At 43.2% G+C, this 18,026-nt stretch overlaps 1 protein-coding gene across 5 annotated transcripts in view; it reads right to left on the reverse strand.

Annotated features, from left to right (window-relative positions):
- The window catches only part of dnm3a (dynamin 3a), a 42,015-nt gene extending 24,198 nt beyond the window's left edge, over positions 1 to 17,817 (reverse strand). For all 5 annotated transcript variants that reach the window (XM_061240332.1, XM_061240331.1, XM_061240330.1 and 2 more), the window contains exons 1-12: positions 17,536 to 17,817; positions 17,010 to 17,329; positions 7,090 to 7,163; positions 5,810 to 5,959; positions 5,512 to 5,715; positions 4,792 to 4,890; positions 3,376 to 3,536; positions 2,951 to 3,093; positions 2,685 to 2,820; positions 2,004 to 2,071; positions 1,676 to 1,814; positions 1,242 to 1,328 (exon numbers count right to left, since the gene is read on the reverse strand). In XM_061240332.1, the coding sequence (XP_061096316.1) occupies positions 1,242 to 1,328; positions 1,676 to 1,814; positions 2,004 to 2,071; positions 2,685 to 2,820; positions 2,951 to 3,093; positions 3,376 to 3,536; positions 4,792 to 4,890; positions 5,512 to 5,715; positions 5,810 to 5,959; positions 7,090 to 7,163; positions 17,010 to 17,170 (1,422 nt within the window). In that variant the 5' untranslated portion in view covers positions 17,171 to 17,329; positions 17,536 to 17,817. The remainder of the gene's footprint in view (positions 1 to 1,241; positions 1,329 to 1,675; positions 1,815 to 2,003; positions 2,072 to 2,684; positions 2,821 to 2,950; positions 3,094 to 3,375; positions 3,537 to 4,791; positions 4,891 to 5,511; positions 5,716 to 5,809; positions 5,960 to 7,089; positions 7,164 to 17,009; positions 17,330 to 17,535) is intronic.
- Positions 17,818 to 18,026: the final 209 nt, after the last annotated feature.

Consider the following 18,026-nt stretch of genomic DNA (forward strand, 5'->3'; position numbering starts at 1 on the left):
ATGAAACAAAAACTGTTGATTAATAGCCAAATATCAACAATAACAACCTGTTGGAGTAACAGACATTTTCAGTTCATTTTACCCCTTCACCCCAAACATAAACAAAAACATGTTGGACCAAACCACAGACCGTTAGAGTTCATTTTACTGCTTCAACCCAATATATCAACAATAACATGCTGGATCCAAGCCATTGATATTTACAGTTCATTTTGCCCTTTCACCTAATCGCAATAAATGTGAACTTGGTGTAACGTGGGTGTTCACTGGAAGAAGGGTATTGGTGGCTGTCCTCAGTAAAAGACACACTAAAGATTATTAGAAGAAGAATGTGAAGATTATGCCTGCCATTTTCACAGGGACTTAGCTATTGCTGAAGTGCTATCCATTTGATTGGTGCGTATTCAAATGAGACCACTTCCCAAGCCAGAAAAAACAGAAAACACAGAATCTGACTATTCCCAGAACATCTGTGCCTTTCTACATATTGCCAGGTTGTCTTTCTTCTTTACAGCCAAATGAAGTTCACACCAGAGCATATGGATTTTCCTAATTAAGAACACAAAGCTAGTTCAACACAGACTGACAGCTAAAAAAGGCAGCAGATCGGTTTTTATAGATTTTTTAAACTCGGCAGTTGACTGAAATTGGGCATTTTGAATAATTTTTCTGAAGGCCGGAGCAGCCTTGTGAGACAGTTGTAAGGAAATGGAATGGCTTTAAAAGCAATAACAAGGACAATGTGAGAGAAATATAACATAATTCATAATTATTCATCTTCTCAGCAAGACAGTTGCTGTGACAACTGCAAGTGAAAGAATATTCGCTATTTCACTTTATGTAAGAGACGCAATTAAAAGCTGCCACTGGGCAAGGATTATTAAGCATGGTGGATATTTTCATGATGAATTTTGTATATTGGCAATTCATTTAAAAGACTATTAAGCACAAAATATACTATCAACATACAACTGGCAACCAATACATTTTACTCTATTCAACTAACTAATTTTGCTATGGATGCTGAAGATCATATTTACTATTCAACATCACAACTACAAGTTAAAACTCATATTTTTATGTTATTTTATTTTTTTTATAACATATTCTTAAATGCATGTGATCTGTAAATCCCAGGGTGAACCTAGCCACTGTTAGCTTGTATGAAACACTGTTTGTTTGCCTCACTGCCTCAGTCAGCATACTGTAAGTATACGTGTGCATGTCTGTGGGTGTATAACCTGGTCTTTGGCCCGGCTCTCTCGGTCCCGGATGTGTGTGGTCACAATTCTCTCCGTCTCCTCCCGTAGTCTCGGAAAAGTCCCCAACTGTAATGATACAGCACAGCTCTCACAGCGACAGATCCTAGCATACCACACACAACAACAGGACAGGCCTTCTTATAGACTGCATGTTTTAGGGCGTACAGGCTTATGTGGATAACTAAACGAAATAATAACAACAGCATTGCTCCACAAAACAAAGCATTGCTTTTCACTCAAAATTCGCATATTAGCCTTTGATATACTGACAGCATGATCCAAATCCCGGGTCGTCAGAACAATTCTATTCCCTTACCCAAGACCAAGTAGCTTCCGAGAGCTATGGAACAGACCATTCCCTTTGAAGGGACTGCCTCTGTCTGAGTCTCCCTTGGGTGGGTGGCAGCAGGTACCTTGGTGGTGCACTGGCGTACTGTGTTGATGAGCTCCTGGATGACCATGTCCACACACTTGATACACGGCTCCTTCAGCTTCACTATCTGCTTCTTCACAATGGCCTCAAATGCCATATCAGGTGTGAACAGTCCTGTCCTGGACCGGAAAAAGAGGAGGAGGGGAGGAAGGAAAGAGAGGGAAGCGGAGGGGTAGCAGAAAGGAGAGAAAGAGAAAGGCAAAGGTGAAAGAGTGAGAGAGCTTCAGAGGACTGTGAGGCAGAGAGAGTGAGGGAGAGCTGAGCCTGAGAACGGGAGAGAGGCAGTGAGCGGCTCGTGGCACGCTCACCTGATGCCGTGGATGTTCTTGATGGCGTAGCTAATCTCCCGACGCAGCTCCTTCTCGTCAAACTCCATCTGCGGACAGAGCGGTGCGGTAAGAGGGGGCAGGAGGAGAGGAACCTGCCTCTGTATGTCCACTATTCCAGTGCGAACAAATACCAGCTGTGTGCATCTCAACAAAGGGAGCCACACCCATGTCTCAAGCAATGCAGACCACAGATCTGGCACGCAACTCAGAAGGAAAAACATTTATTTTCTTGCATAAACTAAATACGAGATGTGTGAAAAGGATACTTTATGCAGGATTCTTCTGCATCACTCAGCTGGGCCTAATGCCATACTAGTCAAACAATATAGCAGGCCCAATCTTGCCGTTGACGGAGCCTCAGGCAGAGCTGACCTACAGCTGAGGCAGGTCAGTGGAAATGCAGCTTCGGACACACATAGCAGCCTGAGCAACAACATCATTATGCCACAGGCCTTTCTGTGAGTTTCACAGCCCATTGAACCTTAATTTTATGCATCCTTCAGTGGCCAAAACAAAGAATCATGTGGAATACGGTACAAAAGATTATCCTGCCGAGAGGCTTCTTCATCCACAACCTGAGCAGAGAGGTCAGAGGACGGTGTGGGCGCAGAGACAAGGGGAAAGGAAGGGAAATGAAAGCAGCGGGTATCTGTGACCCACCTTGACCAGCTCGAAGGGGAAACGCTCGTGAAAGATGCGATTGATCTTGGCTCCACCTGAGAGCTCCACCGTGTCCACCTGGTCACCAGAGCCCTCAATTCTTTTCTCAAAGTCCACTGAGAACTGCTGCACCATCCTGCAGGAAGACAGGTCCTTAATAAATGCAGAGGGGAGACCCGGAGAGGAGATTCGCAGAAGTCCTCAAACTTGTGCTGCTCCTGAGGGCACAGGTGTGTTGGCGGAAAGACAGACAGACACACACTCACTGCAGCAGGGCCTTGGTCTTGCGGGAGGGGTCATCCGGGCGGAAGTGGCGGTACTCCTCGGCCTCCTTTTCCAGGGACAGCAGCTGCGTCTGCAGCTTGCTGCGGAATGCAGGAAGGGTGTCCCGGATGTGGTTTGTAAGTTGCTGGGGAAACACACAAACACCATTACAAAGGAGAATGAGCTCTTCTGTAGTTCGCATGACTCCGGGGTCCAGTGATGTCCAGCTATGGACAGATCACAGGCATATGTTCAAAAATTCAAAATCTGTTTCACCATCAGGTACCTCTCTTCTGAACTTCCTTTTCCCCATCCCATTTACAGAAGAATAGATTTCTCATATTATGGATATAGGTGTATGCAGCCTGTAATTTCAGTAACCTGCCAACCCTTCCAATATAAACCTAGAGCCCCGAGCCTGCCTCACCTGATTCAGCATTTTCTGCAGGTGTGGCGTGCCCATGCTGTCCGCCATGTGTCTGTAGGAGGGGTGAGACAAGAAGAACTTCCTCTCGGCTGCCAGAGCAGCTTTGATATCTTTCTTCCCCTCTATGTCCTTCTGACTGCGGTTCACCACACCGATGTACCCTGAGGAGAGGGCAGGCCGAGAGGGAGCACGGTCAGGACAGCAGGAGCGGGCTCAATGCAACATACAGCAACGCAAACTCACCGTGTTCCGAACACCAAGTTAGCTCGCCATGTTCCGAACAGTGCAAATTTCAGGACGAATAGCTACAAAATTACTTCCAGATCAGCTTTGGTTTTTGCGTGTGTGTAAAGTATATTTCCTTCCGTTTTCATAAAAACTTGGTACAAGTCACATATGCAATCCATTTCAGCATACAATGCTCAATTGTGACATTGTGGTGGGGAAGCTGTTGCTAATGAGAGACTACGAACTGGGCAGGCTTATACAGCAGTGTTTGGACCATCATGAGCTAACACGGTCTTCTGAACACAGGGACGTTGTGCAGTTATTTGTCGTTTTCTCTATAAATATTGGTCCAATTCACATCAAACAAAGTGTATAAGTGTCTGAGATAGTCAATAAGCAACAATAACCATAAAGCACATTCCTCAGGAGAACTTTAACTTCCATGTTTTAAATTTGAGGGAAATGTACATGTATATTATTTCTTTAAAATGTAAGTTATAAATTGTGGGTCCATGTTGCCCCATTTTAGAGCCTTTTCCAAGTAAACTTTTCCAGAATGAACTTTTAATGAATTAAATTCACTTGAATCAATGTCATTTCATGCTGTGAAGGATGGTTTGAGTGTGACTGTGTGAGTTCCATCTTTAAAAAATTCCAACATGGAGAGTTTATCAGAAGCAGATATCACAGACCAGTGAACTTCAGTAAACTTTGCTGGCCCTTTTAGGAGTGCAACTTCCTTTCCTTGAAAGAGGGCCTTATTCAAATAAAAAAGACTGTACATCAACTGGGTTTCAAGCAGCTATGTTGCCTGACCCAAAATAATATCAGTCCAAATCCATGTCGAATGCATTTAGCCTGAGAGAAGCAGTATGAATCCTCCTGCACCTGGTAGTGGTATATCCAGGACATCCGCTAGCCTGGAGCCACCACTACCTGGAAGGTGTCCAACTCGTACGCAACACAACACCAGTCTACTGCACGGCAGGGCCCCAGTCTCAACTGTAGTGGAGTTACACGTCTTCTGGTACTACTCTGACAATGGTGGTAGGCCTAATATGGACAAGCAAGGGAATAATTACTTTGCTAAATGTAGTGTACTGCAGCTGTACAAGAGCAACCCATGTGCTCCCTCTCCCGTGAGGTGTTGTGTATGACTGTAAGGTGGTATCCAGCGGCACCCCATACCTCTACGCAAGGGCAGCAGCTTGTTTTCCAGCACATCGCGGGCGTCTGTCCCCTCATCCATCAGGTCCAGCTTGGTGATCACCCCAATGGTGCGCTGGCCTGAGGCGAGGAGCAAGGCACAGTCATTACAGCTGTGGACATAACGGGACTGCCACCGTGACATCATGCTTAGACGCCCCCGCCCCTGTCAGCCCCACCTCCGCACCCCTCACCCATCCCCTCCCCCCTTACTGAGTAAAGTACCTCAAATACAACTCCAACAAAGACCCACATAGTCAGTCCTCCTCCTCAGAAACGGCATTATGCACATTTTCCTAATGTAACTGGGATCTGAAGTGCTACTTTAAAAAGATTAAAAACCCTTGAGAGCAGAAAATGGCAGCGTGTGAGTGTGTGCCAGCTCACTAACGAAATCACTCTGCGGCTTTCTCAACTCCTGCACATTCTCAACTGCTACTGCCTTTTGCTTTGATAGCTATTTGTGCACAAAGTATGATACTCCAAGACAAGCACACAGCTAAAAGAGATCACAATCTTGACACCGTCCCTCCTGGCATCTCAGATTTCTACTTCTGCATGACCTGAGTGTTCCATTAGAGCCTATTGCAACAGTAAAGCAGTAAAACATACTCCCAGTGTTAAACCAAAGAAGGAGCAGAATGTGTAACTCTAGAAATGCACCTATCCCATAACGTACTGCCCAGAGCCCAGCACTCTCACCCTGAGGGTCCACATCTTTGGCCAGTTTGAGGGCATCGGAGTTGGCCAGATCGGTGTTGGCGGGCGTGACGGCCAGGATGAGGCAGTTTTCCCTGCAGACGAACTGCATGATCATGTCTCTGATCTGGTACTCGATGTCCGCCGGCTGGTCTCCCACCGGCACCTTTGTGATGCCCGGGAGGTCGATGAGGGTCAGGTTGAGCACTGCGGTGTCAGATGGGTACAGGCGTCAGGGCGGGGGGGGCGCCGCGGTGTGGCGTGTGGTGCGATGCATGTGAGGGGGCGGAGGGTGCGGTACCGTGAGGAGAGTAGACGCGCAGGTTGATGGGTACGGGCGAGATGCCTTTGTTGGCCCCAGTGACGCGGTCCGTCTCCGCCTCGATCTCCAAGCGCACCTCCTCGAAGTCGGTGAACTTTTTCGACTTACAGTGCAGAAACTCGGCATACTCTGTATTCAGAGAAGAGGGAGACAGCCAAAGGGAGGAACAAAAACATAAGAGGAACATCAGAGGACAAAGAATAGAAGAATTGGGAGAGAACGAAAGGCGAGAAAGAGCCGTCCAAAATGTACTTACATCACACCTAGGGAATAAGAAAAGAATATGAAAATAACTCAGTTTCAGTTTGTACGAAATGTACTGGTGGTGATATAAACAGAGCTGCATTGAAGCAGAATTCAAATTTGATGTGTTAAGATATGTATGAAGAACCTACATGCATGACTGAGCATAATGCACCATGTTCTGGGAACTCAGGTAGTCACTATAAATGGGAAAAAGGAGCCTGTTCTTCATGGTTATTTCATTTCTCCTTTAGTGAGAGGTTCAGATTTTGTTAGCAGCTGAAGGAGGAGAGATGAGTTCCTGGCTGGCAGTTTTTAAAGCACTTATTCCTGCTAGTAAGCAGGAGAGAAAAAAAACTGAAATAGATACCATGCCGATACCATGCTAATGTGAGCTTTCCCTTAAAGGGAACCTGAAAATGTGAAGAAATGCCCAGATAATTTCCAAATATTGGAATGTCCCTCACTGCATCTTGTCTTACAGAACACACCGGAAGCAGGGAGACCCGTCACTGCATTGGTGCCCCGGAATCTCTGTTCTTCACCCCATCACTCATATCTCCCAGATTGCCCAACTGCCCATTGATCAAAGCTGGGACCACAGACTCCAGCCTTTGTTCAAATGAGTAGTTTTGAATTCAGAGGAATATATTCAAAGAAGCTAAGAACATGACCCTGTTCTGTACCTTGTGGCAGGAGGCGATTGCGGTGAATGAGCTTTACTTTTTTCAATGAAACTGGCGACACTGCCCCCTGGTGGAGACACCTTCACACATGTGATTCCAGAAACATTCATTCAAGTCATTTGTAACAGCTTTGCAGGCTGGAAAGTGAACACGCTGCATGCTATGCAGCTTTACGGTGTTTGACCTGCAGTGTGATGGTGTATTAGGTGGGCTGCATATGTGCACCTGCAGCGCAGTGTAAATATGTGCATTCCATAGAGCAATACTTTCGCAGCAGTGGATGTGCATGTGGCAGGGATCACAATAGTGTTGAGCACTGTGAAGTGGTACCTGTGTTAGCACTGATGAGCTGCAGCACAAGAGGTCTTCGGGTGACAATCCCTGATCCCCTGGGCAGGAAGTCCCTGGGAAAGGAAAGAAGCGGTCGGTTGGAGGTCCTAATGAGACTGAACTCGTTGGCTGAATTAAAAGCCCCATCTAGCCCCCTCACAGGTGCCCTGCCCACCCCCAGTGGGAAGTAAGACCCTCCCTCCCCCTCCCATAGGGGCACGCCAACAGCTGTGCGCTGAGTTCCCTGGCAGAGTAGTGCCCTTGGAAGGCCTATGCAGCCGCCCCCTCCCCCCAGGGAAGGGCACCATGCCAGGGCAGCTACAGCTCCAGTGCAATCTCAGCCAAGTCAGGCCGGCACACATCAGTGGATCCTGCAACACTAGACTATGCCAGCCCCAAGCAGCACCACAACTGCCCCACTTGCATCTCTGATTATCTATGGCTATTGTATGTTTCAGTTATTTCTATAGGATAGGTGCATGTAACTATAAATTTGAAAACCATAACACAAACTTTTGCCATTGTTGTGAATATATATATCTATATCAATAATGAAGGTCAAGCAGAACAACAATGATATATATACACTGAGTGAGCACTTTATTAGGTAGACCTGGACACCAGCTTGTTAATGCAAATATTTAATCAGCCAATCATGCGACAGCAACTAACTATAAAAGCTTGCAGATGTGGTCAAGAGGTTCAGCAGTTTTTCAGACCAAATGTCAGAATGGGGAAGTAATGTGATCTAAGTGACTTTGACCGTGGAATGATTGTTGGTGACAGACAGGGTGGTTTGAGTATCTCAGAAACTGCTGATCTGCTGGATTTTCATGCACGGCAGTCTCTAGAGTTTGCAGAGAATGGTGCAAAAAACAAAAAAACATCCAGTGAGCAGCAGTTCTGCGGGCAGAAATGCCTTGTTAATGAGACAGGTCCAAGGGGAATGGCCAGACTGGTCAAAGCTGACAGGAGGGTGACAAATAACCACACATTACAACAGTGGTATGCAGAAGAGCATCTCTGAACACATAACACATCAAACCTCTAAGGGGATAGGCTACAGCAGCAGAAGAGTCTAAATGAGTCTTAATGAGTCTAAAAAATAATTCTAATAAATACCTAATACAGTGCTCGCTGAGTGTATATCTAATATATCTTTTAAGTGTGACTGGTATGGACTGGTATTATAGCAATGTTAAAAAAACAGGGTCCATTAAGCTGCTGGATTTGAATGGCCTGTAACAATAACACAATATAACTGCATCATTTAAAGTTTCCAAAAATCCATCCATGCCATCTGAAAAGTGACTGGGTCCTTGTCCAGGACCTGAGAGTAATAAACTGCAGAAAGTTCCGGCAGTTGTATCCTGCTGTCCTCTGCGACTCTGTGGCTATGCGCTCACATGGCAACAACAAGCCCCGCCCTTTGAGTTCTATTGTATCCCGACTGCCACTCAGACAAAGAGCTCGTTATGGAGGAGTCAGTGACTGCGATGGGAGGTCAGGTCTCAAAGAGCAGCCATCTCTCAATGCCCAGACACCAAAACATGGGAAATACCAATGAGGGTAAACCACAAGTAAATTACTATAGTGATCACAATAAGGGGAGGGTTAGCCTATTTACATATTTAATTATATGATACAAGTCCTTCATGGACAGAAATGCAAAGATCTTGTTAGGCAATAAAGTTAAACTGGGAAGTACACAAGACCAAGATCTTGTCTATGATGTGATATGTTACATTTCAAACAGTATTGATATGTCCTGAGCAAAATATCTCAATACGAGACACAGGTGTAAACATCTCTAAAGGTTGCAGTACTTACAGTCAGTGAACAAGTGGGTTATTTTTCCACTCTGAACCTGCAGCAATCGATTCACTTATTTCTGATAGCAGATAATGAAAGCTTTTACAGTATCTTGTATCCACACAGGAAGGATGACAGGAGGAAGGATCAACACTGAGCTTGATCTGAGGAAGATTATACAGCAGCTTATACATGCCTATGATCTGCCTTTGTTTTTTTCAGTTATATTTTATTCATAGATTTTAAATTATTCATAGTCAATATAGCATTGTGTTTGTTTATCAACTCACAAAACATCAATATTAGTAATAATAAAAAAAGTTAAACAGCAAAAACACATTTAAAAAGACAGGAATTCAGAGGCAATATACTGCACATTGTATATAGGCGATAGGATCGAGAATATTCTAATGATTTGCATTTGCCACATACAGTATACAGTATGTGTGTATGTGTTTATGTGTGTATGTGTGTATTCCATTTTCTCACTACCAGAGAAAGTGCAAGGTGAAAAGGTGTACTTTTTCTTTACGTTCCATATTATGCAATGTGAGGAAATGAGTATGGTATGGTATGGTATGAGAACATCCTATGCATTCTAAGAGAAGCTAAATAAAATCTGAGGTGGTTTTGAAAATCGGTCTCCCTAATTCTGGCACTGGTAAATGGAAAATGGATGTTACCACAGATTATCTGCCAATCATCATCTTCTATGCCAAGGTTGTTTTTCCCATACTACTGTAGTTTCAGTGAATAAAACACAGATTCAACTAAATTTTGTAATATTCTATAAGCTTCTGACATTTTCCTTAGAAACATAGGAGATCATACGCTCCTACAAATATGTAGCATGGAATCATATTTACCAAAAATGAAATAACAGTATTATACATTTGAAGTCAGCTCTAGGATCATTCTATTCTAAAGTCCGTGTCTCTCCTTGAAATAAGGCCCAAATTTCTTAAGCCCTAGTGAGTCCCATCAGAACAAATCCACTAAGAAATTGGATTATATGTAATAGGTAAAAACAAAGAGCGCATTGAAGACACACCCATATTTCCACCATTCTAGTCATGCATATTGTGAACCACTTGGATCATGGATCACAGATTTGCAATTAACTGAAAAACATTGCTCTCCATTGACAATAGTTGAAACAATTGTGACAATTTATATCCTTTTTCATTCTCACCTGTATATTGCCCATAATATTGTGAATCTGTGCTGCTGACTAATAATAAAGTTAGAATTTTGACAGACTAAGTCCAACAAATGTCTCTGGTTTCATTAGTGTGCATCATCTTATTGTAGGTTTTGAGTTACCGCAGACAAATAGAAATGTCTGAGAGAAAGCAAGATTTGGATTTGTCTTTCTACAGATTGCAAGAAAATGACTGAGGAATATGCCTGTCCCATCAGGCTGTCTACCCTCCATTTTGGTGGAAGGAGGAGAGCAGAGAAAGACTAATTAAGGAACATGAGCATGGCTGTAGGAGGAAGCCCAGGGGAGGAGACCCAGTTTATGTGCACAATGAGGAGGCGTAGACCCAGCAGGTAAGAACTGCCCTAAATAGACTGTGACTCCAAAGGCACTCAACATGATCAGGCTGACCCAAATCATACAGACAACTGTGAACAGGGCTTTTCACCAAAATGAGATCAACGATTTCCTGTTTATCACTCATCTGCCATCCTATTTTCAAAATGTATGTATAGGCCAAGTTACCCACATACAGTGTGGGATGTACACAGAGTTTTGCAGTCAAGATCGCTAAAAGTCCTTCAATGTCAAATACATTGTCAGGCAGCAGAACACTGAACCCAAGAGCAAGATCACAAAAAAACGAATATCCAAACAAGAGTCCAAACACAGGTCGAAGACAAAATAGGAATAACCTCTGGAAAGTATAGCTAAGGCTCATGACAATCTGGCGAGGAACGAAACTAACAAAGGGGTTTAAATACAAGCATCAAAATGAGGAACAGGTGAGTGGAATGACAGGAGACAGGAAGGAAGTACACTCGGGAAGCCGGAGACACGAAATGAGACACAGACAAAACAAATGAATGAATTAAACTGGAAACCGACTACAGTAAGTACAGAGGGAACAAACACACGGAAACGCTAACGACTTACACAGAAAACTGACACAGAAAACACGGAACCTGACATAAATAGACAGCCAGGCCAGAGACATGGTGTGATGGCCAGCTCTAGTATCCGTCAGAGAGCAGGCACAGCACACAGGACGCCTGAGACCAATCAGCTGACCCATCCTGAAAGGAGGACAGAAGTCCTGACTGCAGTAAGTCTGCTTGATGAGTGGGTGGACCTGTGTGACAGGCTGAACAGTGACCCTGGCCCCTGGGGTCCATCTTGTGCTGAGTGAGGCTTCAGCTCATCAATAACACCATCACATCGCTAAAAAATAATCAATGTGCAGTTTTAGTTGCTCTAGTAAGCCACACACAGAACACAAAAATGTGAGTAAATAATTTGCTGAAATGTTTCATGTTTGTTTTTCATTATTCACACATACCTTTGGACCTTCTAAACTAATTCAGCTTGCATCTACAATTCAGAATTGAGATGGAGATGCAAATGAGATATACACTGTAAACATTCACAACAAATACATTTGAAGAAACAAATTAAGGTTAGGGCCACCCAAAAATCTGTTAAATTAATCTCTAAATGGAAAATATGGATCTAGGTTCTTTCCCTAAGTTGATTACAAACAAGCACTGTAAAGTTGGTTTTTGATTAAGATTTGATTAAGTACATACGCACATCCAAACATTATCTAGAGTATATTCAGTGGCACAAAAGGTGCACATATGAAAGTTTAGGCTTTGTATTGCAATTGTATTGCTAGATACAGATCAATGCCAACACAAAGAAAAGTACATTTTGAGGTACTTGTGCCAACATATTTTAAAAAATCACAGAGTTCACATAATACTGTGGAGCATAAAATCCATATGATGATGACATCAAGAGTCTACCATGAAGTTTCACATTAGTTTCCATAGCTTCACATTAAGTTCTAGCATTTCAACATTGATGATAGATTTTCACAATATGGAGGTGTAGTTTTCCCGACTGTTACCAAGATATAATATTCTTAGTGAACCTCCAGCTATTCCACTTTGCTCTAACTCGTCAGCAGATGCCAGCTGTTATCACAAACCCAGTTCTAGCTGGTTGCTAGCTTCCAACTCTAGTTGCTCACCAGCTACCAACTACTGGCCAACAGCTAATTATAATGCCTCACATTCAAAGGGCTTTACAGAGGAGGAAACTCTCCTCAACCAACACCAATGTCTAGCACCCACCTAGGTAATGTACCAACAGCCATTTTGCACCAGAAAAATCACTGCACATCAGATGATGTAGAAAGGGAGAAAGTGGTTATAGCCAATTCATCTGGGAGATGATTAGGTGGAAGGTTGTGACCGCCAGGTTGGGAAATTAGCGAGGACACCAGGGAACTCCGTACTTGTTGCGATGTTGTGGGATCTTTAATGATCACAGTGAGTCAGGACCTCTCATCCAAAAGGCAGCTGTTTCACAATCCTAACCTTAGCTGGTCAAGGGAGATCTTGTTAAGTCTTTTCTTATGGGATTGCATACCAAGCTAATCTGATGAACACCGAACAACACTGGCTATGTACTGATATTTGACCAATATGAAGTTAGGAGGAAAATACGGACATGGTATTGGAACATACTTTTTTTTTTAATCGCTCCATTCTTTGGCTACATGATGACAAGCCTGTGCTGACTGTCAGCTCACACCGGCCATATAAATCCATTCCACGCTCTGCTATGACGATGTCAGAACTGCAGGGAAGATTTCATCTCATTGTGGCAGTTGCCTAGTGACAGAAGTAAATTACGCAGTTGTTGTTCCTTTCGCCTTTCAGGCCACAGCAAAGTGAATGCAGGATGTGCTTTGCTGCAGTTCCTTCACTGCTGGCCAGTGAAGATGTCACTGTTTGATCCAGAATCTCATCAATTCAGCTATTGAAGAATGCTGGTGAATCAGCACTGTCCCTGCCAAGGCTGGGCAGCCATCGCCGCACGTCCGCTGCACCCACCAAATCCTCCTTTCCATCTGGACAAACGGACCTGCCTGCCATCTTAAATCTCAAGGACACAGTGATTGATGGTACAGTCAACAGCCAATGATTCTGAAAACAGACAGCTCAGACATGGCCCCTTATTGGTTTAAGAATTCAGGCAAAATTTTTTGAATAATTAGCTGCACTATATCCACCACCTTAAAACTCATGACTAGCATTGCAGGTGACATGGCACTTGGGTCAGGACTTACTGAGAGACGACTGAAATTTAGAAGTTCAGTGCATGGCTACCTTAAAGTGGTCTATAAACCTGCCCGAAGGACAAAATACAGGTTCTTGCTTTTCATAAAAACGCTTGTAGCTCATCCCACATTCACAACATCAGGACTACATGTAGCACCGCCTCCACAGTCAGGCAGTTATCATCTTATCACTCCACAGTTGCTTGCTCCATTTCAGGAATCTGAACATTTCTGTCTTATCACAAGTACATCTAATCTGAGATGACAAGAGCAGTGGGTGCAGTGCCTGTTTACTATGTGGTCTTATTTCTGACTTGAGCTTGATAGTAACCAATTAAAAAACCCAATTACACATAAATTGGTTTTCTCAAGCAAGATCATAGGTTCTGAACTAACTGTTATTTTTCTATATCGGACCATGAGGTGAAATGGTTATTAAAGAAAAATTGTTCATGTCACATGGATCCTAAAGAAGTGTTGTAATTGGTCTGTATTTCTGTATAAATATTGTAATATAAATATGGCACAATGACAATAAGAAAATTAAAGAATATTCTCATCAATGAAAAAGGGTAAAAACAAACCAAGTAAAAGATGATAGTTTATTCATTTTCCTCCCTGAATGTGCGACTGAATGCAGGTCTCTTTGCTGTAGCCTAGTCTATTTACATAGAACTAGAATTTCATAGTAATGAAAAAACAAGGAATGATTATTTGAATACAAGCATGGAGCCCATACACTATTTGAATGTCAAATTAATAGAAATGCTTATACCAACTGAACATGATCCGAAGGTGCATTATAGCTTATTGAGTTAATGAAGGACCATAATGAAATTAAAAAGCAATAAAGAAAAACTCTCAAAAATATTTTAGAAACAGTATCCAAGACTCGTAGCAAGACACTTTTTCTGTAGTGCTTGAAATGAATGCTTATTGTGGCCTGAATCCTAAAAGTGGGTCGCACAATTTGCACTCATTTTGTTGAAAATGTATAAATATTTTGGTTTTCATCCCCTCAAAGAACATTGCCAGGCATTGCAAATCTATTCCTGAAAAATATTTTGAACCCGGGCGTTTTTCTTTTCATGTGAGTGGAGTCACTCCAACAAAGACAAAAGTCACTTTATTCTGCAGGAAAAACAACAAACATCTGTTAATTACTCCAAGTGCATGATCATCAGAGAGGCTGCTGCGGTGCTGTCTACAATAATCTCATTCTGAAGGTTGTATTTGATTCAAATGCTGCAGTCCCTTCCAGAGACAGACCACCTCCAGAGACTATAACATGCCTCATGGCCTGAGAGACACCGTTACGTGCTTTATTCTGAGAAGCTGTGATTTGAAAACTGTGCAGCTTTTTAACTGCGCTTTTAAAACGATTTTATGTTAGTACTTCACGTCTACTGTGTTCTTCAGTGACATTCCTACCTGTTCACTTCTTCATATTTTGTTATTATGTTTAAGGAGCTGCTGGGTGGCACCTCTGTTCAAGGCTGCATTCTTGTTCTAGTGCATGAATGGACCACAGGGTCCCGGACCAAATCCAAATCCTGTCTGTGCTATCATCGACTGTGCCTGGCATTCCCACAGGGCAACACATAACTGGAGGGTAGGGAGGGTTTGGTCGGCAGGGAGCTGAGTCTCGTCATTCTCTAGTGACCCTCGTTGGTCTTTTGGGCACCTGCTAATAGAAAGCATCTCCCTGTGACTCATCTCTGTATAAGCCCAACATAGAAGCTGTTGTGTGATAAGAAGTAGTGCTTGGCATAACTTGGTGAGGAGGAGAGCTGCTGCTTATATGTACTCTGCCATATCAATAGGGGAGGATCCAGGAATGAGCACTGATGTCTGATTGGGCATTTCAAATTGGAAGAAAATGGGGAGCAAAAAAAAAGAAAACAGTTCACACTACAGGTGTCATGTTTTCATAGTGAAAACTCCTGACCTATAGGAAGAATGGAACCTGTGACATCACTGGTACTCTGTGGATATATTCACATATGTAAGTGAGTGTACAAAACAATATGTGAGTGTATGAACATAACTTAAACCACAATTGTTCTGAGGTAGGAGGAAGAATTGTATTAAAATTGTTCCATCAATTTCAAAACACTGCCTTTGTGTCTTTGTTGAGTAGCCAAAGATTTCTTATTTGCCCTAGTAGATGCACTATATCATAGCAACAAAAAGGTTACTCTGAGGTAACTATTCCATTGCACAGTTGTGCTTCTGTGATTGTTTCAGTACTCTACCATTACCCTTTAACTCGTTACACTCATCATTAGCCAACAGCAGCTAGTGCTGACACCTCAAACTGCCTCTGCGCGATAAGACCTCTGGCCCTGGTTTCTCTCTCAGGACCATTTCCATCACAGCCAGGAAGTACTTCACAGTACTCCATGTCCATACAAAACAGTGGCAGGTCACCCCCAAAATATTACAGACTATATAACTGCCTTGGTGCATACTGACATACTTAATTTCCTGACTATTCATCTGAGACACGGTAAGAGTACTCTTAACTGATCACTTCATTCAAGCTCCACTTGCTCCCTGTCTCAGGAGATCATCTTTATCAATACTGGAGACATCGCCATAACGGAATGACATTACACAAATTAGCATTTAGAGCATGCAGATTTCACAGCTTTTCATGAAAGAACAAACTATTTAAAATGAAACCAACCACAAATGTCTTCAGAAAGTATTATCCTGTATGTTTGTAGTTATTTGATGTATGCAACAATTTAAAAAGACGTGAACCCTCTTTCAAAGTTTTCGTGCTGAAAGAAAAAATATCGACTGGGTGGTGCTTTCAACAGACAAGGTCTCTTGAATGGGGAAGCCCACAGTCTGACACACGACTGACACAAAAACACCCAAAGGCCACATCACGCACACGCAACGGCAGCGTGGCCAAGAAAGACTAAACTGAATCATCTCGTCTTCCGTCAGTTCTATACAGACTCTCGGTCGTGGATTTGGCAAACAGCGAGAAAATAAAATACTGCTGACTATGGCTGAACGAACGATTTACAAGAATATAAATGTCTTGCTCAATCGATATTTGAAAGCAACCTGCAGCAAACTGTGCCTTGCATCAGTGCGTTAGCTAAAATACAGTAAATCTGGCATCTTAAACACAACTTATTTTCGTAACTTCAATTTTCATCCTACGCACAACTTCAATTCGTAAGGAAATTAACGCTTGGAGAACTGATGAGAGCAAATCGCATAAAATCTAAATGTTTTTGTTTCAAAACGTTTTTTTCAGAAGGACGTGGTTATGACTGTCATGGTTTTGAAAGAGAATCAAAAGCACCCGAACACAGGCAGCATGCTTCCCTCGCCATAGCAGAATGAAGATTAGATAAACAATACACGGCAACTATGACGAGCACTGGAGGAAAGAATGGCTAGCTGCGCTTACAGCGGCAGAGAGTTAACGCAAGACGTACCAGTATCCACCTAACGTTAACTAACTAACGTTAATTATGTGTTATTACTCTTTATATTTTATTAACTTATTATTATTGGATGTTCATTTTTATTTTGACATCTAGCTATCGGCACAGACCCTGCACAACAAAGCATTTTAATTAGCTAGCTGATTTAGGCTTATGCGGTCCCTCCTCTGGTCACATCCAGACAGGGAGTCATTCACTTTAAAATGGTTCAATTAGATGCTATCTTGTTGGATGACGTTACACATGTTGTTATGTACCACCTATTGTAAATATCGTTAGGTCTTATCCGTTGTAGACGTCGCTCCCATACCTGCCCACGAAGTTCTCCAAAACCGAACTCTTTCCTGCGCTTTGTCCACCAACAACGGCGATTTGTGGCAGGTCAAGGTTGCAGCTCTGCCCGATGGTGCTGAAAGCATCTTGAAGTCTATTCACCAGCGGGATCAAGTCCTCCATCCCCCGGTTACCCATGGTGACAGACCAAGAGGGATGCAGGGGATGGATGAAATGGGACCGGGAGAGCCAACTAATTAGCTAGATAAGTTAGCTAGACAATATTTCAACGCAGGATTCCGAGGTCCAGTCACCCAGCTGTTGTCTCCACCATCCACGCTTCAAGGTTCGGTTCGACTGAGAAGAGACAATAAAGGAATACGGTATGCAGCGCTTGTTGCTTGCTAATATTAGCAAGTAGGCTAGCTATTACTACTGTTGTTGCTTCTGTTATTAGCCCAGCAGCCAATCAGTTATAGCTGGCTACCGAGTAACAGAGCTAGCTGACCAATAAGCTATTTGGCTAGCAAAGAATTAATGATTTTTTTCATTGTTAAAATTACCTGTTCTGAAATATCCGTTGTGCTTCCCTGGCAAAATCGGTACCGGTGTGGTCAGATTCTGGACACAGAACAACAGCAGCCACTGGCCCAGACCCCGGCCCGGTACCAATGTTTTTATTATAGTGATCTACTTTTTCGTCTGATTACACGTCTAAAGTGGTTTAAAAAAATCAACCGCATAGGTTTCGACGTGGCTTCATCGGTGCTGAGGAAGAGTCCCGTCGATAGAGTGGGTCTAATTCGACTCGGTTCAACGTCAGTCTCACACCTCGATCCAGAACTCCTTTCTGACAGCTAGCTAACGGTCTTCTTTCTACGCAAGCGCGTTATTTGCACGGCGGTGCCACGCCTCTTTAACAGATAGGCACGTGTGGGCCCAATGATAAGAGCACAGTGGTGCAAAAAATACCAGGGCACCGCCCATGTGGCAGAAGCACTATATATATCACACCCACTTACACACGAGTTGTCCCGCCTATGTTTACGGCGAC

The sequence above is a fragment of the Conger conger genome, chromosome 4 (assembly GCF_963514075.1).
Source record: "Conger conger chromosome 4, fConCon1.1, whole genome shotgun sequence".
NCBI classification, from domain to species: Eukaryota; Metazoa; Chordata; class Actinopteri; order Anguilliformes; family Congridae; genus Conger; species Conger conger.